This window comes from Botryllus schlosseri, chromosome 5 (genome assembly GCF_051294905.1).
Source record: "Botryllus schlosseri isolate E-star chromosome 5, Bs_hap1, whole genome shotgun sequence".
NCBI classification, from domain to species: domain Eukaryota; kingdom Metazoa; phylum Chordata; class Ascidiacea; order Stolidobranchia; family Styelidae; genus Botryllus; species Botryllus schlosseri.
Window position 1 is genome coordinate 4,474,270 of NC_137240.1, and position 21,355 is coordinate 4,495,624.

Here is a 21,355-nt window from a genome sequence, read left to right on the forward strand (position 1 = left end):
AATTCTGAGTATGCTGTTGCAATGACTGATCCCTCATATGCGAACTCAGCAGAATTTTGCCAACCCCAGCGCTCAGACGGCAATCATATTTGTTTTGCAAGTGTATCAACATAGTCATTATAGTAAGAACTGTTTGATCAAGTATACTTGGTCAAGTCAAATCGCAATGGTGCGGTGTGTTACGTCATAGTGAACGACCTCGCCGTAATATTCTATTAATGATTCGATACAGAGATGCCACACCTGGGTTTTTCCACCCAGATCTGCGTTTTTTAGCATCACCTGGGTTTCTGGGTTTTTATCCTTGAAATCTGTTTTTTTTTTCAATATCCAGTTCGCCAGGTCAGTTTTACGCTCGAAAATTAATTATTAGATTAATATGATCGCAATATCGTAAAATGCACGCACTTCAGTCCGCCATTGTCGATGGATTTTGCTTTTATTGCAACGACAGAGTGTTGAGAATCTATTTCACTACTAAAATGAGAGGCCCCGGCTTGATGCGATGGAGCTTCATTGAATGGTAACTTCCAGGTCGCAGAAAGACATGTTCATATAGGACGATTGCCAGTAGCGAACTCGGCACTTGGTGAACTTGGTGAACAATTCGACATGCAGCGATAAATATCATGTAACTGTATGGTATGCACAAGCACGTGAACAGACCAGGTGATGATCCGACTAATATAATCCTATTGTTATCTGAGTATATTTATAGTTCCAACAGGGACACTCAGAGAGAGAGAAAGAGAGAGAGAGATAGTTAGTTAGTTAGTTAGTTAGTTGGACACCCCTAGCAAGTTAATCATAGGCATTGGTTATCAGCACATTAGAACCCTAACCCTAAGTCCCTAACCCTAACCCTGAATTTCATGATTTGGCAGTTAGTTATTTATTTCCACTATACATTGGTCTGTGATTATTCCAAATAAAAGTGATTGTCGTAGGATTAATCAATCGAAAGCTACTTTCAATCTGTTCAGGTCGCTGAAAATACATAAAATCATCCCTAGAAATAGGGAATGGATGGAATTGCATTGAACTTTCACAGCGAGATGATATAATTAGTACCGGTACACTATTAAGTATTCACGCTGCGCCTCAATTGTTTCATTGCGATGTGTCGAGATGAAAACAACATGTTTTTCTGTGCGATCCGCAGTGTTACCCAAGCAAAATGTGTATTATGAACTGTTGTAAATTCAATATCAAAGGCTTCAATGACTGTATGAGTGTATTCGACGACTATCAGGCTCCACTTTCACAGCTATCTCGTGTCTTTTGAGTGAAATATAGGATCAGGGTTTTTCTGGGTTTATTTCGCCTCCACATCTGGGTTTTTCCAAAATATCCCAGTGGCATCTCTGATTCGACAGTAATGACATGTTATGAAACTGTAGTCGATCTTTTTACGCAACGCATGAGCTTTTATTATCTAAAACCTAATCTAAAGCATTTGAAGGTTTTCTTTTAAAATGACGTATTCCGAGTTCTAGCGAGGAACCAATACGCTGTAAGAATATGTGCAAACATATCGGTGCTAAATCGTCAGTATTCGTCAAGTCCCTTCAAGATGATCTCGTGACATCCCACGCACGGCAGCTTATGCACACATTCACTGCACGGAATATATTATATTTCACAACTCTTCATTTGCAGTCAGCAGCCAGACTATATGTTCTTTGGGTATCTGGTGAAGAGAATGCTGTTGGTAATTAACAACCATATAAGACCCTAGGGCCTAGGCCTATCCACCCTGCAGATTTCTTTTCGTGAATATTCATACAATATTTGTACAATAGATGATACACGATAGTCGCAGGGAGGTATTTTAATTGCACCAAACTGCCCGCGCAATCAAAGTATTGATTAAACATATTCATTGGCATCTTTTACATGGAGCCATGTCTCCAAACGTGATCCACATCTCCAACCCACAACAGAAAATACAGTAACCAAGTTCACGAACATATTGCGCCCTAAAAGGTATACTTTACTTGTCTTATCAATGTGGACGCACAGTCCAATCCTCATGTGTATAGGGCTGGACACAATAATTCGGGTACTCCATCCGAATCGAGTATTAATTGTAATGATTCTAGACGGGTATCGAGAGACCATTATTTTTCGAGTGGTAAAATTATACGCCCAATTCCACTAAGAGTTATTTCAATGGGAATTGTAGTTTCGATAACTTATCCACCGTGGAAGCCTTCAAATCAAACCCTTTTATCAGTCGTATTGTAGCATCCGAACCACGTAGTAAAGAGATACGTACGTTTTAAATAAATGGTATTGATAGAACTATAAACGGCGTCGGTCATGTTATACGCTGCAAGTCCAGACCATTGCGGGCCCCACTGGTTTCCACCCACGGCTTGACAAGTTTCATAGGATCGTAGGTGGCCCTAGAGGAATCTTCCCGCGCACACACTCCGATACACTCGAATGCCTGCCGCGCCGACAGCGTGACGCCTTATTAATGCATCTTCCAGGCTGGGACCTGTTTGCGTCTCTTCTCGGATTTCCCTTTGAACCTCATTCTGTTGCCACCAGAGACTAACCCATCCTCAGACGAGGCTGGGAGACCATTGCTGACATGATATATTTGCTACTGAGGCCACAGTCAAAACATGACTCGCCTCGTCTCCTTTCTCATGGAGACGTCGCCCACTTGGGTATTCCGAAACAGTATTCATGATCAACCGATCGGGCGTCGTCAGCAGCACTCCCCGGCCCACTGACGGCTACCCGTCATGCATTCATGAAGAGCATGGATGTTCTTTTGCAATTTTACCGACTTTGCGCACGACGCCCCAACACACCTCGTTACGTCTTACGCCTTGTACGCTTGTACGCTTCGTCCCTGAGCATAAGTTCGAGGAAAAACCAAACCCAAGGGGGCTGGAATGCCATAGTCTCACATATAATTGCTACTAAGGAAGCAGTTGAAGCAGGACTGTGTCCTTCCACTCCACTCAAGGAGGTTCGAAGACCAGTCAGGGTCTCCTTCCACGGCTATATTCTAGATCAGGGGTCACCAACGCGGTGCTCGCGAGCCCCAGGTAGCCCGCAACGACCAGATGAGTCGCCCGCGGGCCTGTTCTAAAAATAGATGGACTAACAGCTCTTACCAGTGAGCTTTTATATAATGAGATTGATTTATTTATCTCTCACTCTGTAAAACTAACATGTAACTTAGTTACTCTCGTCATTTACCCGCTTCAAAATTTTACTGTTTTTTGACTGTAACTCGTTTGTGTTCACAATGGAGAAAACTTTATTCTTAAGACAGACAGAAACATGACGTTTTGGCAGTATTTGAGCTATATATCATGACTTTACGACCAGTGTTTGTCGAGATGGACAATTTTACCCCCTCGCGCTACGGGGATGCGGAGGGATGAGTAGCACCCCAATCATTTCCATACTGTATCCGAGTGGGGAAATTCCCCTGGACCTATGACACAGGTATTTATGTATGAAATTCAGATCCAAGGGGAATGATAATTTGCAGCACCCGTGGCGAGAGCAGCTTCTCCAGACATCGTGGGGGAAACAATGGCCGAAAAGGAAACAATTCGTTTGCTTCAATCAAATTTCATATCGACCGAATTGCGAAGAAATTAGATATGCTCTGTTGCAGTTGAGTAAAATACCCCATTCACCTCGGACGTTGCGTCGAGCACGTATAGATTTAACATTGACGAGTCTGCAATTTAAACAATGTTCCTCTTTCTTACCGCTAGTCAACGAGCATATCTGTAGACGATTCCCAGGATACTTGCAGATTTTCACTGATGGATTAAAAACGACGGCAGGCACTGCGGTAGCGTTTCATGTATCGCGAACTATCAACGGCGCAACCACTATCATAAAAGAATCGAGTTCCTTCACTGCAGAATAGGTGGGAATAAGCTTAGCCCTACAATGGGCTGTGGAAAACAGCAATTACAATATACTAATCAATACAATCGATTGATACCCGTCCTACCAAATTTAATGCTCGGCAAGCCGGTCAAAAATGACCGCCAAATTGCCTGCAGCCAAATGGAAATTGTGACGTGATACAATTTCACTGAGGCGTGAGATTTGCCTGTGTCGACACCATATAGGACACTATGGTGCCACCCATTATTTATTGACATGTCGCAATTACAGAGTGAAGAGTTATCGAGGACACGTGTCGGAGGAAGAATGTCGTTCCGACCGTAACGAACTTGTTGACTGACGGCTACCCGCCATGCATTCATGAAGAGCATGGATGTTCATTTGCAATTTTACCGACTTTGCGCACGACGCCGCCCACACACCTCGTTACGTCTTACGACTTGTACGCTTCGTCCTTGACCATAGAAGAAGTAATCAAGTCCAACGGAGCTGGTATGCCATAGCCTCACACATATTTGCCACTAAGGAAGTAGTCGAAGCACGACTGTATCCTTCACCCCACTCAAGAGGCTCAGAAGACCACTCAGGGTTTCCTTCTACAGCCATATTCTAGATCAGGGATCCCCGAAGCGGTGCTCGCGGGCCCCAGGTAGCCCGTAAGGACCAGATGAGTCGCCCGCAGGCCTGTTCTAAAAATAAATGGAGTAACAGCTCTTACCAGTGTGCTATTACATAATTAAATTGATTTATTTAGCTCTCCTTCCGTAAATCTCACTAACATGTAGGCTAACTTAGTTACTCCTGCCATTTACCCGCTTCAAAATTTTACTGTTCTTTGCTGCAACTCGTTTTGTGTTCACAATGGAGCAATCTTTCTTCTCAAGACAGACGGAAATATGATATTTTGGCTGCTTTTGAGCTATATATCATGACTCTACGACCAGTGGTTGTCGAGATGGGCGATTTCACCCGCTCGCGCGCAGAAATTGGGGGTTTGCCGGCTGGAAAATAATGGGCAATTCCCGAAAGTCAATTTTTATTGAAGTTTTAGGTCATTTGTCGGGATTTAAGAACCCCTTTTTCGATTTAAAAAAAGTCATTGCTGCATCTGAAAGAGCATTGCCGTCGGTCAGCAGTGGCAATGAATGCATTTAACTACGGAAATAATATCGAAGCAGCTTTTTTCATTGAATATAAGATATCCTGAACCTTTGTCACCCAATATTTGTTAGGAATATCAAATCATGTTTAAATCCGGCTCATATGGCAGTTTCGAAATCCGGCTCCGATCCGGCCAGTAAAATTCATCAAAATCCGGCTCCGGCTCCTGAACCGGACTGTGGCCATTTCTGGTCAACACCTAGGCCTACTCACGAGCTATGTCATGTGGTAGTGGATGACGTAATGAACAGTTGCGACTCGTGTGGGGCAAGGGCTGTAAGCTACTTTTTTGTCAGCATGGCGTCACAATGGCGTAGTCCGTTGGTCGGGAACCTTTTTCGACCAAAGAGCCATATTGACCCAATATTCTCACTTGTAACTCCGAAAGAAACATACATGTCAATCAACTGTTACGTCACAATTGAACATCCGTGTACATTGTGTGTCTTAAGTGTGTAAAAAATATAAACACCGATTATACCACACTCATAATTTGGATTATTTGCCTCTACCTTCATTACCATATTTTCTCACGGCACTCCCGGGTAGTCCACGCGGCACACCGGCTGTTGAGAACAACTTGTATATAGGGATATAGGCTAATGTACTAAACAATTTCGGAATCCTACTTGTTGGCATCTTATACCTTAACGCGAGTCAAAAACAGATCACTATGCAGATTTATAGAGAATAGTATACCCGGAACTATTTTGCATGAAAATGCAGATACATATAACAACTAAGCGTGCTTAACGATAAGACTTTGAACTGGATATATGAAATTATCACGACGACAGCAAAGTCCGATTCACTGTACAAATTTAGCGTTCTGTGAATCTTAAGAAACATAACGCATATGTATAGGCCTACATACAAAGCAATATTATTTTCATAATACAAAACATATGTCGCCAGCAAGAAGTATTAAACTGATGTCAACGTCGGTGGAAATCTTGTGGGTAATCGGTGTGCTCCTCACGAATCAAGATATCACTGCCATTTGGAATACTTTCCTATCCCATAGTGTCTTGATAGACGCTCTCATCGGGGGTCAAGTAAATGCTATCAGGTGACTGCTGGTGCCGTGTCGGATGGTTTGGCGGTAATGCAGGTGCATCGTCCGAGACTCTAAATACATAATAAATATACATAATAAACGCTCTAATTCCCATGTGTTTGCATTATATATATATATATATGTGTGTGTATGAACTCGCTAAGCGATTTTATAGGTCGACAATCTCACAGCTGATAGATCTTCGTGAAATTTGCAGTGTTATAATCTGTACATGTACATCAGTTTAGGCCCATTGTAAGCCTAATATAAGTAGGCAAGTAAGCAATTCTAGCACCAAAATACCCCCAAATGCCCTGTTACATATTTAGGAAGTCGCATCCACCACGAAATTGCGATTAGCAGGTACTTTAGTCGACTTTTCCCTGGGTCATGCTCGCCCGCACATATATTGCAAGAGACGAGGGAATGCTGGAGAACCCTTCATCGTTCATGGTCCTAATTCCCCGTATATTGTCAAACAGTAATGTAATGCACCGATTTCACACTACCGTGGGGTGACAATAAAGTCACCAGCACGTTTCGGGACAAAATGTTGCTTTTACAGGCGTTATGGATGGTGTAAATGAGCCACATGCACCACCCACTATACAGCGTGAATGCCGAATTACGTACCAGAAGGTGGCGGCGGAATGATTTGAACCCCTTGCCATGGTGAAGATATCGTAAATACACCTATTTTCTCCCAATTTATCGGAAATATGGTCACTATTTCGCGTATCTTCTTGTGGATATATAGACCGGTGTGGATATGCTCTGTTTAGCATGTTGAAGGTGCGTTAAAATCGGAATGCGAAATATAACAATTACTCTAGAATTTAATGTCTCAGGTAGGGCTGCATTTAAAACAAACGGTAATTTACAACACTTCGTTTAAAACACGTTTTAAACAGTGTTTTAAATAAAGGCCTTTTTTAAAAAAAAAGAATTGTTTCTTTTTAGTTGTAAAATCATGCCATAATCTTGCCATGGTGAAGATATCGTAAATACACCTATTTTCTCCCAAATTATCGGAAATGTGGTCGCTATTTCGCGTATCTTCTTGTGGATATATAGACCGGTGTGGACATGCTCTGTTTAGCATGTTGAAGGTGCGTTAAAATCGGAATGCGAAATATAACAATTACTCCAGAATTTAATGTCTCAGGTAGGGTTGCATTTAAAACAAACGGTAATTTACTTCGTTTAAGACATGTTTTAAACAGTGTTTTAAATAAAGGCCTTTAAAAAAAAAAAATTCTGTTTTTTTTTAGTTGTAAAATCATGCCATAATCGTGTAAATACTTTCCATAAGACATGTTGTATGAGCCTACGGAAAATTACCACCCGATATAGCCGACGTATATCGATAAGGGATGGTTGGATCCCTCAAAATAGTCGGTTCGACATTAATAGTACAGATATTTCGTCAAAGAAGCTATATTTACAATGGTCAAAGCCAGTCCATTATGACGTCACAATTTAATATGATTGACGTCATGACTTGAAAAAAAAAATAAAAACATGTTTTAAATTAGGGCCTTGTTGTAAACATGTTTGTTTCGAATTTATTTTTGTTTTAAATGCAACCCTAGTCTCAGGACATTGTCTTAAGTACGGCCACTAAGGTACATCCTTCACCTCGTGAAAATCGAGTTAGAAGCGTATAGGCTATTCTGAATTTTTCAAAGCAGAGTCTAGTAAAGTAGGATAGAAATCGAGGTATTGGAACTCACGGATCATAAATAGGCTGTTGATTTGAAGTTGGCGGGGGCTGGCTCCTTCTCCTGAAATTGAAATTTTAATTATAATGTATATGTATGTAATGAATGCTGCTTGAATCGTTAGAAGCCATCATAAGACATGGACAAATCTAACGATTCACAGATGTTTTAAGTCAAGACTCAGTAAAGGTGGGGAAACCAGTTGTTCGGTGGAATTATATCCTTTAGCTGTACAATGTACAGTTGTCATTATTAGCAATTTCTATACAATACGAAATCCACTTAAATAGAAAAGTGATGATGCTATACGAACTTACGGATCATTTGCATGCTGTTGTTTTGGAGTTTGCATGGGCGGTCTATTTTCCCTGAAATCAAAATGTTCATCTTAATGTGAGCGAAATATAACTGTGCAATGTGCATATATACAGAATGGGGCTGTATCGTTGAATTAAACCACAACAAAAACAATATACAACAACGGATAGGCTCCACGATTCGCGGATGGCGTAAGCCTACAGCCGAGAGAATCAGCTAATTGGTGGAATTGCTTTCCAGCAGTGTACGTTTATCGCTCGTGATTTACAATTCGTGAACAATGAGCTATGGAAATGGCATATTCCTTCCACACGATGTCGTGGTTCTCAACCTCCGGTCCGTGTCAACCTTGCAGCTAGCCGCCAAATATATATTACAACTTCATATCTCAACTATAAAACGCAAGAAGTTAGACGCTTGACCATGAATTGGGGAAATGAAACATCAGATTCTAAATTGATTTAGAAATCTGGAACGTATTTTCCTCCAACTTTGCATACGTCACTACGCTGTAAGTGTGGCACCGGGTTGTTTAAGAATAGCCTACAACGCGTTTAAGACCAGCGGAACGAAAGAAGTCTTTTTAAACCATTATCGGTAAATTAGAACAGAACAGTTTAGCAACGTTTAGCAGTATTATAAAGGCTAGCTAACAGTATAGCCGCAGTGCTTTCATACGAAACCGAACAATCAAAATCAAGTTGTTGGTTTTAAGTGGACTTCGTCTTGCAGAAACCTAAATAGAACCACGAATAAAACGCACAATATCAAAAAGACAGCAGCAGCCAATTTGAAATAACATTGCAGTTACCAATATGTTCATCTGGGTTCAATATATTTGTAATGATTATATTTTTGATTGATTTTGATTGTTGAAGGTTCGCCGGTTTGCAAAATTTGTTTTAAGCTGCTCCTGGCAAAGCAATTTGTTGTCATGTTCCATCTGAGTTCATGATGAGGATCAAACCACGAATCTGAGGCATCGACTTACACAGGGTTTCGCGGTCTTGGTGTCGTTGGATTTGTCGCATGCATGTATGACTGACCGAGCGGCGCCGGCTGAGTAACAGGAGGTCTGAATAAACACAGTTTGGTTAACTAAAAGTCGATGCTACTTAATAAATTTTAGCATTCTTTCATATCTTGATTTTCGTCGCGAATAACCCTGCGCTACATTAGAGATGAAATTTTTAACGTTGTTACCAAAAGCGGTGGTGGTCACACAACCAATAAGTGCTTATATTATTTTGGACTCTGAAGTCGGTTACTTGATATACTCTACTTGCAAGCCGTATCCAATCCCATTTCGACAGATTGGTCATGGGAACCTTCATTACCGCTAGGCAATATATATGCAATTAGGCCTATGCATCTGTGACGCGTATCTTGCAATTTTTTGCCATCCCAAACTGCTTTTAAGCTATAATTGAGTATTCACGGAACTTCTACATTGAACATCTACTACTATAGCAGTGATATTTGTGAAAATAACTTCTCCGTGTGGTAATTTGATAGATTTTAAGCCATATACAGCTTCTGTCTCTCGGATTTTATTGCAACAAATGTTTGTGATGCTCTGAACTAAACAGACCAACTGCCATTCACCTGCCGTATGCCAAACATTTGTAGTAAATTGATAGTCATCTCTATACCTGCTACTTGCAGGCGTGACCGGTCTCTCCGTACGTTGCGGATTATGTTGGTGGTACCGATCTTTATGCGGAGCCGTCATCGGAGTATCTTGTGCGGTCATCTGTTTTGGGACTGGAGTGGAATCGACGTATGCTTGACTGGCTAAAAATAAGAAAAAGTAGTTCATCCTCATCCTACCGCTAAAAACCTTAATGAAGATTCATTTGCATATTCTTGTGTAACGAAAACAAGTTTCCGATAAAGGATACCAAACGAATCTTCATTACATATAGTCAAGGTCTGTCCCAAGTATACGTCAGTATATACTTAATTATCTTCGGCGATGTTGTTTGGTGAATAACATATGCGGAATACTGATATATTCTGACTATAGCAAAAGGATAATTGCCAGCAGGTTCACTTACTCATACCAACGGGAGGACTCTTAACGTCGTCTTTTGTCCGCCTCAAGATGCACCTGCAAAGGTGTATGTCATCAAATGTATTATGTTCTCAAACTCACTTTGATAATAATAAAAATTGCTACAACTCTACATCATTTTCATGTATAATATAATTGGCTCAATACCATCATTTTCCTCTAACTATTGTTACATAGTTATATACATAAATATCCAAAATCCAGTATTGAGCACGGATCAGGTTACTTGTTATTAGAATGTAAAACTCAGTGGGTTCTCAGGGTTTCCAACCTATGTTAGCCATGTCCCCCTTTGGGAGTATTAGCCCTTTTCAGATGGGCCATGAAAACAAAATCTAACATGTCACATTGACAGAAGTAATTTAAGAAAATACTAGAATAGAAATAAGCTATACTTCTCGATATTGAGTTTACATTCCTCCCTCAATCACCAAAGCAGCTACCAAGAGATTATCAGAGCAAAAACAAGCTCATCCATCACAGTAACTGATGTTGCGTGGCATATTTATATCACTTATCATTATACCTGCCGGATTCTGTATACACCAATTTCGTTTTCAATTAAAATAACGTGTCATACTCGAGGTGGAGAAAAATAGGGGGGGGGCATTGATTTTTCAAAATTTTTGGAAGGGGCCAACGGTGTAAAAAGGTTGGGAATCCCTGGCCTAACTCGTATCCAGAAATGATCAATAACGAAATATAGTAATTCTACTTTTTTGGAGTTCTCTGGTAGCACTCTTGGTATTTGATAACTTCCACTCTGAGGAGCTTCTTGGGGGTACAGAACTTCAATTGTACTTCGACTCTATACTTAACACTTTGGATTTTATAAGGTAGAAAGTAGTTTCGAGATATGTTTCCATCACGTTTATGAAAGAGATTGACATAACGACTGGGTGAAATCTAGCCCCTGTACCACAGTATCTGAATATGATTTCGATAAGTGCACGAATTTGTACTGTTATTACTTATTTTGCGTTAGTCATCAGGATGCACCGTGCAATTTTTGAAGGAGTCCCATTCGATCGACTACTAACAGTATATGGCAATTTTCCTGCCGGTCCACCAAATATAATTAAATTCATCATTTCGATTCAGAAATGCAGAAAGTTGGACGCTTGAATATTAATTTAAAAAATGAAACATAACATCTCGGACAAGTTATTTATGAAAGCTATATACCGAAACTTTTAAACAGACTTCGCTAATTCTGACAGTGCGTTACTTGGCAGAACAAAAGAGGCTATAGCAAACGTCAATATTTGTCGCTTTTCTTTCAAAGGATACCGAACATTCACCATCAAGTTAGTGGTTTTTAACAGGACTTCGCGAGCTTCGCATTGCAGAAAGTTCAATAGAACCACGCATAAATCGACTATCAAAAAAGGAACATTACTTAACGTTTCCAATATTACATTTGAGTTGCATACATTTGTCGTATTTAGGGTTGATTTTGATTTTCGATTTTTGCAGGTCACGGGTCCTCTGCATTTGTTTTGGGAGTTTTAATGAAAAGGGTTGAGAACCACTCTGCTTGAGTACTAATAATATCTGATTTTTTTGCTTAGAAGTAGTTTTGACATGTGTTATAAATCCCAATACTTCTATTCTTAATAGAATAGTAACTAGCGACTTGAGCATCAACTTCTGCCCGAACCGACTCTGTCTTTAAGTTTTATATTTGAAAGAGGAAGAAGCGTATTTAATAGTGTATGGTGAGTCGTGATGATCTTGTCACCATATTTACTATCTCCAGTTTCCAAATCCGTTTCAAATAACCCTCGCTACTCACGTAATGGCAATTGCGAACGAAACTATCGAGATTATCAACGCAGCTCCTAGTACTGACGCTGCTATAACGAACTCTCTTCGGCTTGCATAGACGGTTGGATCTGCGCCCATCGCATGGAAATAACAGGCATGTCACGCAAAGTTTATATCTGAAAACATCCTCTTGCATCACCTGGATTACTCCATTTCACAGATCGTGTATCGTAAAAGGTATACTGATTATCATCGCTCACTCCTTGGCAGGTGTAGACCCCTTTTCTTTCTGTACAGATATATATAAGCAGTAATTATAAACGGTGAAACATTTTTTCTAAAGTTGGTCATATAATAAGATACAATGTACTCTACACGCTATGGACGGTGACGATAGTATCTTCGCCCTACTTTAAATATAGCAAATGGTATCTCTTCATTGAGAAAAATCCAGTTGAGTCTGCACGGATTTATCCAGCGTTTTCAATCGAGCTATAGCAAACCGTAAAATCATTGAAGCACTACGAAATAGCCTACAGTAATGAAACATGTACACTGTACACTGTACAGGTATTTCAAATATTTGCTCACTCATCGCCAAATGTGAGCGGGATAGCGTTTTTAATCATTCGAATTCCCCTTTACTCGCTTCTACTGCTCCATACTGCTTACCTGGTTCATCACCCAGGTACAGAGTCGCCGTCGCTCCTTCGTCCGCCTCATTCCGTACTTGATACATACGATTTTGCAGAGGTGCGGAGCTTATATTACCGCCATCGTACATCCACGAAACCTGAAGGCGATTCAACTTGAGCTCAATTTACCCTAGGCCAATACCATTACGTAGAAATAGGATTTTTATGAAATAGTGTCCATTATGGCGTGTTGTGTTGGTTGGCGCGTTCTCTTTGCTCCGCGTACGCCGTAATAGACAATTTGATACGATGGAATATACATTTTATTAAAAAAACCATAACCACAGCGATGCTTCTAGCACGGTGCATAAAAATCTATCGCTGAAAATGTTTTGCAATATACAACACCTATCATCACGATAGGCGAGGGCAATCAATCCATTAATCACGACAATCCGTGGTATGTCACAACATCCACATATCTTGAATATATCTTTGTTGCTATCAGACATGAAGCTTCTGCATTCGGAGGTGTAGCTTACACCTACACGTTACCCAATCTACCCCTATAGTAGCCTAGATATTCCGAAGAATTGGTGTATTTGACTCGCTTTCACACCCTGGAATCGGTGTCAAAGAGACATTCTGCTGTAGAGAGTGAGTTTTATGCTACCTGATTGGCACCAACAATGGAAGTCAGCGAAATGTACTATTCTCGTTTACAGTGCATACTAATTTAACACAGATGGACTTTATCAGAATATATTTAATCATGAAACTTGCGGCTCATAACAGCTGACAGACTATTTTATTTTATTTTAATTGCGTTTGTCATTTTCATAATTTTTGAAGAATGAGTGTTGTTATAAAGGCTGCACGAAAAGACGTCCAAGTTTTCTAGTCGGCGGCACTATTAATCGTGTCCGCACGGCACTGTTGTGCTGTGTTCAATAATAATAATTGTATCAATATTAGTAAATCTCCACGCTGACGCTGCGGGAAAGCCTTCGAAACCAGTTTTACAAGCAAGTTTATGGTGCGGCCTGGCCTGGGCTAGAATCCATGGCCTATACCGATAGAGAAGACGGTCAATTCATCAAATGCACATGTCGCCACTGTTTGTACGTAATTGCCAATTATTTCCATCGTACGATAACAGCATATCATTAAGGCTTGTTGCTGTTACTTGTGGCATTCAATATGTTTGTCGACTAATATGATCATTTACACCAGACCGATATTCCTTACTTTTGATTCCTGATCTGCCGACTTGTAGCACGGCCCACTTCTACGCTTTTTGTAAAACACTGCTTACGCGGATGTTATGGCGAGGAGGAGCCTAGATAAACCTCCAACCTGAATTCTGGAGTCGACCTCGATCGGCCTCAAACTAACAACCCATTGGTGCTGTAGCCGTTGATTATTCCACTACGCTATCTCGCGACATCATTACGGCTTAGTAACAACTCAGTAGAGCAGAGGTCTCAAACACGCGGCCCGCCAGAGCATTTTGTGCGGCCCGCGACGACATTTTAGATTTTTATTAATTTGACAAAATGTAAGTGTCAAATATATCTTTTCAGGTATTAAAGTGAAAAATCCCTCTTAAATTGCCGAAAACCTTAAACTATTCATCAAACTTCACTACAAAATATAAGTGTCACATATATCTATCCAGGTTTTAAAGTGAAAATTCCCTTTTAAACTGCTCCGAAAGCCTTAAACTATTCATCAAACTTCACTATCATATCAATTGCAAACGCTACCATGCAGTGGAACATTCACTATTTCGCCACATTTCCAATTCATGATGACAAAACCGGACCCTTAGACGATTCTAGACTGAAATTTGTGAGTTGGACTTGTACGCGACCTTTCTTAGAATTACTCAGACTCGGGCCAACTCGATGGCAAAATGATAATGACTCGAGTGGACTTGAAGTGACTCGGAATGCCGTAAATTTGTTAGAACCATTGACGCAATAAACTCATCGCGCATCAGGGGAATAGTAATAGATCAGAAGGTCGTAGCTTGGTATTTCGCTAACTAAGCAAGTATAGTTATGGCAAGTATTGGCAATCTAATAGTTACATATTTGGTCGCTAAACCATGTTATTACAGCCACTTAAAGTTAGCTACCGAGTAGGCTATACCGTAGTGGTACGCTCCAACGATGTAACAGCAATGGGCCGTTCGGCGTTCCGACATTTCAATCACTAGGACACATTCAATAATATATTTATATTATATTTATATTTTTTCTGCTCCTATATTTGAAGATATTTGGCCATGAGATTAATAGCCTACGTATCAGAAGTATACCCGAATCCTGGATTGGAATTACAATGCTCAACTTAAAAATGTTTTGATATCATATCAGTCTCTATTATCAGTTTGTTGGATTCAAAATATTCATAGTAGCTGAAAATTATAACCTGATAGCTTTTATGATGGCATCATACATGTGTCCGCCCATCATGGTGTCTATATCTTATAGTTCATATATATCCAGTACAACAATTCTATTCAAATAGTTATAAATGTGATTTTTCGTGCCAGGCCTAAATTGATACAAACGTAAATCACATTTTGACGATGCGATTTTACTTTCAGTATGCTGGATCGGCTCACTTTCAGTAGGAAAATTCATTCCCGCCAAATAAGGCCTACTTGAAAAGACATAGAATACCCCTATAAATGCTGCGGCCCGCGGCGCCGTCAAAACTGGAAAAATGGCCCGCAAGTACATTTGAGTTTGAGACCTCTGCAGTAGAGTTTTCAAGAGACTTGACAAGAACCGTGGAAGCAACCATATATACAAGCTTGATTGAAATACGCTACCTGCATTATAGTCGCAGCTATTCCCGTAGCGGAACATATCAACTGTCTCAGTGATTCGCTCGTCGCGTCGGATAATTCTTGTATGGGTTTTGGCGTTAGATCACCATCGTAAACAGCCGTGATGTTGGCGATTGCCACGGGATCTATAGATGATGGCAGAACGCTGATATAATCGAATAAACACTTTTTCATACATCTATGCAGTTGGTCGATATATCTATATTCCAATAGTTGTCAAAGAGGCCAATTTCGCTACGAGGGTCAATTTCGCGAGACCATGGGCGTGAAAATCAGAGGAGCGATTCTGAGGTTACGCACAGAGAACCAGCATTGACCTAATACGCATGCTGAATAATCTCGTTGTACAAATCACAAGGCCCATGCGAAGCAGCATGTTAACTGAGCTTATTTGTGCAAATTGATTTTTCGCTTTTACGATATTGCCGTATGTACTTTCGCTTCGGTCGATTTTCGTTCACTGTTATATATACGCAGCGCGTGATAAGCTCGGTCAACACCGTTAATATTGAGGCAACTCGTTTATTTCACAAGTGCTACATGGTGGGTTTTAGGATACACTCTCCAGTATTAGGACATAATAAATAACTATGGTCGTGACTATTATGCTAAATAATCCGTCAAATATACCGGACTTTTACATCTCAATTCCAAATTGCAAGTAGTTGGAACCTTGTCCATTAATTAGAGAAATAAATCATCGAATTTTAAATTGATTTAGAAATTTGGAACGTATTTTTCTGCATGGTGTCGTAATACTGACTTCATGGACTCCTTTGGATTTAGCATACGTCACAATGCCTACTCGGACCAAGCCATATGACTCGAGTCTCAGACGGCCTAGACCGACATTTCATTGTAATTTCGAAGAATAGTCAAGCAACCACGCTGTTTGTATTTCGCTTATTGATAGTAGTAATTGCAAATGCGACCAAAAACCGTTGTATGTAAGTGAGGAAAATTAGTATATTCTAATTGCGAACCATTCGATATCACCACAGAGAGTTATAAAAAGTGGTTGTAACAAAACTTTAACGCGAAACTGAGCAGTCAACGAAATGACTCGGACTCGTCCCTCTACTCGCTGACTTGTACTCGTACTCGACTCGGCGGTGAATTGAAAATGACTCGACTTGACTCGAGTCAAAACTATAAAAGTGAGATTGACTTGTGACACGGAACCTTGTGACTTGGTTATGGTGACAACCCTCCTCCTATCCCATTGGCGACGTCCGTGTAAATGGCGATGGCACATAAAAATAATCTTGGCGCGATTACTCACCGTATATGGTGACAAGAACTTGTGTCTCTTCTGATATGTTGGTTTTCGTTCCGTTTTCCAGTAGAGCAGTGGCTGTGAACGTGTATTGTCCAGATGCGTTCACCGCAACAGTCACGTTGAATGCGTAAGTCCTATCATCCGTTGTGATAAGTTGAAACTGCTGGCCAGTATTGTTTACAGTCACTACGAAGTGGATTTATAATTTGAACTAATATACGCAGAGAGCTTGTGGATTGCTGTTACTGTAACTAGTTTTACTCTAGTACTTACTTGTAACTATTACGTCACTCGGACTTAGATTAACATCTATGGCAATCGTGATTGTGTTAATGAGGCCAATGGTTCCGTACACCTCGTCGCTTTGAGCACTGGTAATATTCAAATCATCTGCAATATAATCGAATGTGGCAGTATATTAGTATTGGTTAGGTCGAGTGTTAGCTGCCAGATCGAAAACGATAATTGTTCTAGCTTCCAGGCCTACATGCGTTCAATGTGATGTGTGGTATGGTAGCCTACGTATACTGCCTAGACTAAGTTGTCATTTTAGTGATCAACTATTGATCAAATTTCAAATTCCATTTCATGATACGGATTTTGAGCATTGAACGCCGATCAATGCAATTTATAGCGGAAAAGAGCTACACTCTAATCCAGGGTTGCCAAACGCAACTTGGGTCGCTAGCATAGGATTCAAGACTTTTTGGTTACTTGCAGGCCGCACCAGCGAAACTATCCTAATCCATACTTCTTTTTTACATTAGTGTGGTTTATAGTCAAGCAAATGCATACTATGTAATACATGCCTGTAAAGTGTAATACAATACATAATGTATAATACTATTCATGGCCAATCGGGTTGTAACCGACATACAGCGGTTTCGCATTGGCGTTTCCTCCTCTGTGAATAACTATTATTTCGTCGATTTTCCCAACGAACTCGTAACTGAGTATGCATTTTTGCCTTCCGGAATTTGGTGTGAATGTCACCTTCTTGATTGAACACATGACTGCCGTCGAATGCTTATAATGTGGCCTATGAACTGAACAAGTGAACATGTTCGATATTTGCTTTCTGGAAAGATTATTTATGTGAAAATTTGTATTGGTAAAATTTGGATGATATAGGCGTTGTTTTCATTTACTTGTCATTGCTTCGGGAGCCAATGAAACAGAACGGTGGCCCGGATGTTTGACACCCCTCCTCTAATCAAATACATCGGCTACAGCGAGTGTATTGTTTATTATGAATCACTGATGATATGATATATCAATATTTTGAAGTAGCCTACTAAGTAATTATTAGAAGAATACTCCTTACATAAATTGCATGTCTTGTTGTCGCTGCCTTGGCATCCTGCAGAACGACTGTAATTACATCCCTCCGCGCATAATGCTTGCTCCGTGCAGTTATCCCCGAAATAGCCACTCTGACAAGCTGTAGAACAGACGTTTACAATTTAAGTATCCGTAAATTGACTTGCTGTCCTTGCAATCGCTGAATTCAATTTTCAATCCGTGTGCACGGTATCAGTGATTTATTCAGAATGCTTCCTAATGTGATCGGAAATGCAGTTACTTTTACTAATCACGTGGTTAGTGCGGCGATTCGGAAGAACATACAATGGTTGTTGCTTGCGATTTGTAGCGTAAATCATCGATTGCAATACAATCATTCTCATTACCGCTGGAGACACAATATTCCATCAGTCGATTTCCAATTCGTAACATCTACGACTAGGAACAGACTGCGTGATCTGTTCCGTATAGTGCGACTTTACTGATGATCTCATCATGTGAACATCCCTATGTTATATCACGTACTGCCGAGTAACAGTGCCCAACTGCCCAACTGTCCATATAGAATTCATGATATTCACCTGTACAATTATTATTAATCGCACATACGCATTCGAAATTGCATTCGCTGTCGGCGTCGTTTAGGAAAACGTCATCATCACACGTAGGCAAGGTGTTATTTGATAAATCCACCGTGACGCAACCGGCAGCTGAAACTGCAAGATATATGTGCGTTAGTACCACTCGATGCCCGACAACTGATTGATACAAAGTATGAGTGGTTAATTCAGCTAGAGAAATATACTTTATGAAAATCTATATGACCTTTAGGGTGCCTAACAATTAACACAACGCTCAGTAAACACGAAGGGTATGATGCATCAATATTTCTTATTGGTGAAATATTGTTATAAAAGAGTCGAACAATGCAGAGTGTAATCTCGTGCATTGTAGCTAAATGCAAATGTGACCTGTAGCTACTGACCAACCCTTATCAGGATCGTCGGAATTGATGCAGCTGATATAGCTGGATATCATATAGTTTTCGCTGGCATGGGCGAACAAACATTTTCAATTGCGGATATGACAGTGTGCTGTGTTGCGAATATAATTTAATATAAAAGTTGTTCAATTTTTCCGGCCCTGTATGTATTATGTAATGCAAGGGTCGTGCATGATTGAATCTATGCTCATAAAAAGCGATGCATTGGTGCAAACCAAGTAGTGTGAACAGCGCTATAGATCAAACCTGGACTGCAGATTTCGATGGCGAAGAATGCGGCGAAGGCGGCAATCTGTACACTGCGGAAGGTAGCTTTTACGAGATACATCACTCTGTCAAATGTCCACCAATTTACACATGAATTACATCATCAATAATGTCTGTTCAGAAATAATGAACTATTTTTCTCATGTATTCCTTCTGCTATTACAAATTATAAATAATATGGAAATGAAAAATTTAGGCGTGTGGGGACAGAAGCGGTCACACGCTGACTTATATTCCATTTGAGTAGGCATCTTAGGTATGCAACGTCACCGTACAGTCATGAGATAACACAGTGGTGGAGCGTCCGACTTCTTGATCGGTTGGTATAGGTCGTGCTGGTCTCAATCTCCTGGTGGGTCCGTCCAAAGACTTACACATAACACTGCTATCCGCGCTCAGCCTTCCGGAATGGCACGGGTGAGAAAATATTCAGGTACCGACTCTATAACAGTGGCTCCTAACCTTTACTAATCCGCGACACACTTCGGTCATAAAATAAAATATCCATCGCAATGCACATATTGCATATCAAACTACACATCGAATATATTACTATTTATTACTGGTACACAGCACGACCTTTGCATCAACAGCAGGGTTACCATATTTTGGAAATCTGAAAAGAGGACACTTTTTCAAAATTGTCAGACTCTGGATATACCGTCTTTTTATGAGATTTTCCGTTGGTTGACTTAAAAAGGTCGTCTTTCTGGCTCAACTCCCAAAAGACCCGCCTGACCGTTACTTGAGTGCTAATTTCCTATATCTCAGTCTTATATTTTCACATATATTTAATCAAAATTTTCTAAAAAGAGGACAAATTCTAAAAAAATAGAACATTTGGCCGCCCTCCGAGGACACTTTTCAAAAATTCAAAAAAGAGGACAACTCCTTTAAAAGAGGACGTATGGTAACCCTAATCAACACAGTGTCTAAAGAAAAAAAAACCAATAAAACATGATTTTTACACCAAACGTACCAAACGAAAACATTATGATGAATATTTATAGCCAATCAGTGTTCTGCTGTTCCTATTCAGACATCAGTCCAGAAATGCTAGACACCTTGGAAAGTGTCATCGTATTGTTCGGTGGAAACGCGACAGCGCGATACCGTTTGATCTGTTACAAATGAGCTTGTCAATATTCGGGATAGAATTGACGCTTCAGAAGGACGGGGTTTCGATTTTGAACCCCCATCTCCCCTGCGCACGCAACTGCACACTACCGTCCACCACAACACTTTCAATTTGACTGCTGACCGGGCCTAATTTTTACCTGCAACCCATGATGGTCAAGACCGGGGTATCATTACAAATCCTATGTGTGAGTTCTGAGTTGAGTGTCTCTTGAACTCCACGGGACCCCTTAAACGCGCTCGCGGAGCCTCTAGTGTTCCGTGGAATACCCATTACTCTATAATCTTGCATGAAATGTTCTATCGCAAAATAAAATCTGACTTCTCTCTCTCCCCTCTCTCTCTCTATGCATCAATTCCGCGTCCATCGCGCCATAAGTATTAAAATGAATAGTCGCCACTATAGTCTACTGTAGCCTACTACATCGGTTATCGAGGGGTAGTCTATAGTAACGAGTCTTTAGATAAATTTCCCGACAAAATAAAATTTCTGTATACACAAATCATTTTGATCGTTGACATTAAAGCAACATTAACATGATCTATCTTCGGTAGAAAAGCGATTACATTCCAATTTTTCATAAGCGCCAGCACAATTCTAAAACCCGCAATGATAATACACGACAACGATCTATATCACAACCACTGTAAAAACCGAGATGCTGTTTGCCCAGTAAACAATTGCGGTATTTATTGACGGAATCGGCCGCACCAGGGTATCATGGTGTACGATTGGAAAGTTTAAACCTTTTATTAGGTCAAATAAACTAGTTTCCCTTTCTAGGTTTACCAGAATGCCTTTGTCGGTGCTATGACTACAGGGAGGCCTTCCTGTTAAATGTGGGAAATGTCAAATAACAACGGGCTTGATGCATTGAACATA

The 21,355-nt window shown here is 40.4% G+C and overlaps 1 protein-coding gene across 1 annotated transcript; it reads right to left on the bottom strand.

The window, feature by feature from the left end:
* Positions 1–5,716: 5,716 nt before the first annotated feature.
* LOC145438676 (uncharacterized) lies at positions 5,717–19,474 on the bottom strand. The gene is made up of 15 exons (XM_080316027.1): positions 19,315–19,474; positions 18,647–18,781; positions 18,088–18,204; positions 17,037–17,153; positions 16,767–16,949; positions 15,467–15,609; positions 12,662–12,782; positions 12,189–12,278; positions 12,018–12,117; positions 10,206–10,258; positions 9,801–9,942; positions 9,140–9,223; positions 8,148–8,198; positions 7,843–7,893; positions 5,717–6,180 (listed from the first exon to the last, which is right to left on the bottom strand). Exons 1-15 carry the CDS (start codon positions 19,394–19,396, stop codon positions 6,066–6,068), a joined length of 1,584 nt encoding a protein of 527 aa, XP_080172153.1. The 5' UTR covers positions 19,397–19,474; the 3' UTR covers positions 5,717–6,065.
* Between the last annotated feature and the right edge of the window lie 1,881 nt (positions 19,475–21,355).

What these genes read in the sequence shown, in the direction of transcription:
- LOC145438676 (XM_080316027.1), bottom strand. Translation starts at nt 19,396, where the DNA reads ATGTATCTCGTAAAAGCTACCTTCCGCAGTGTACAGATTGCCGCCTTC. An exon ending in AGTTCTTGTCACCATATACG is followed by an intron (nt 15,610 to 16,766) that starts GTGAGTAATCGC and finishes CATCATCTATAG; the next exon opens with ATCCCGTGGCAATCGCCAAC. An exon ending in TAGCTGCGACTATAATGCAG is followed by an intron (nt 12,783 to 15,466) that starts GTAGCGTATTTC and finishes AATCGCCTTCAG; the next exon opens with GTTTCGTGGATGTACGATGG.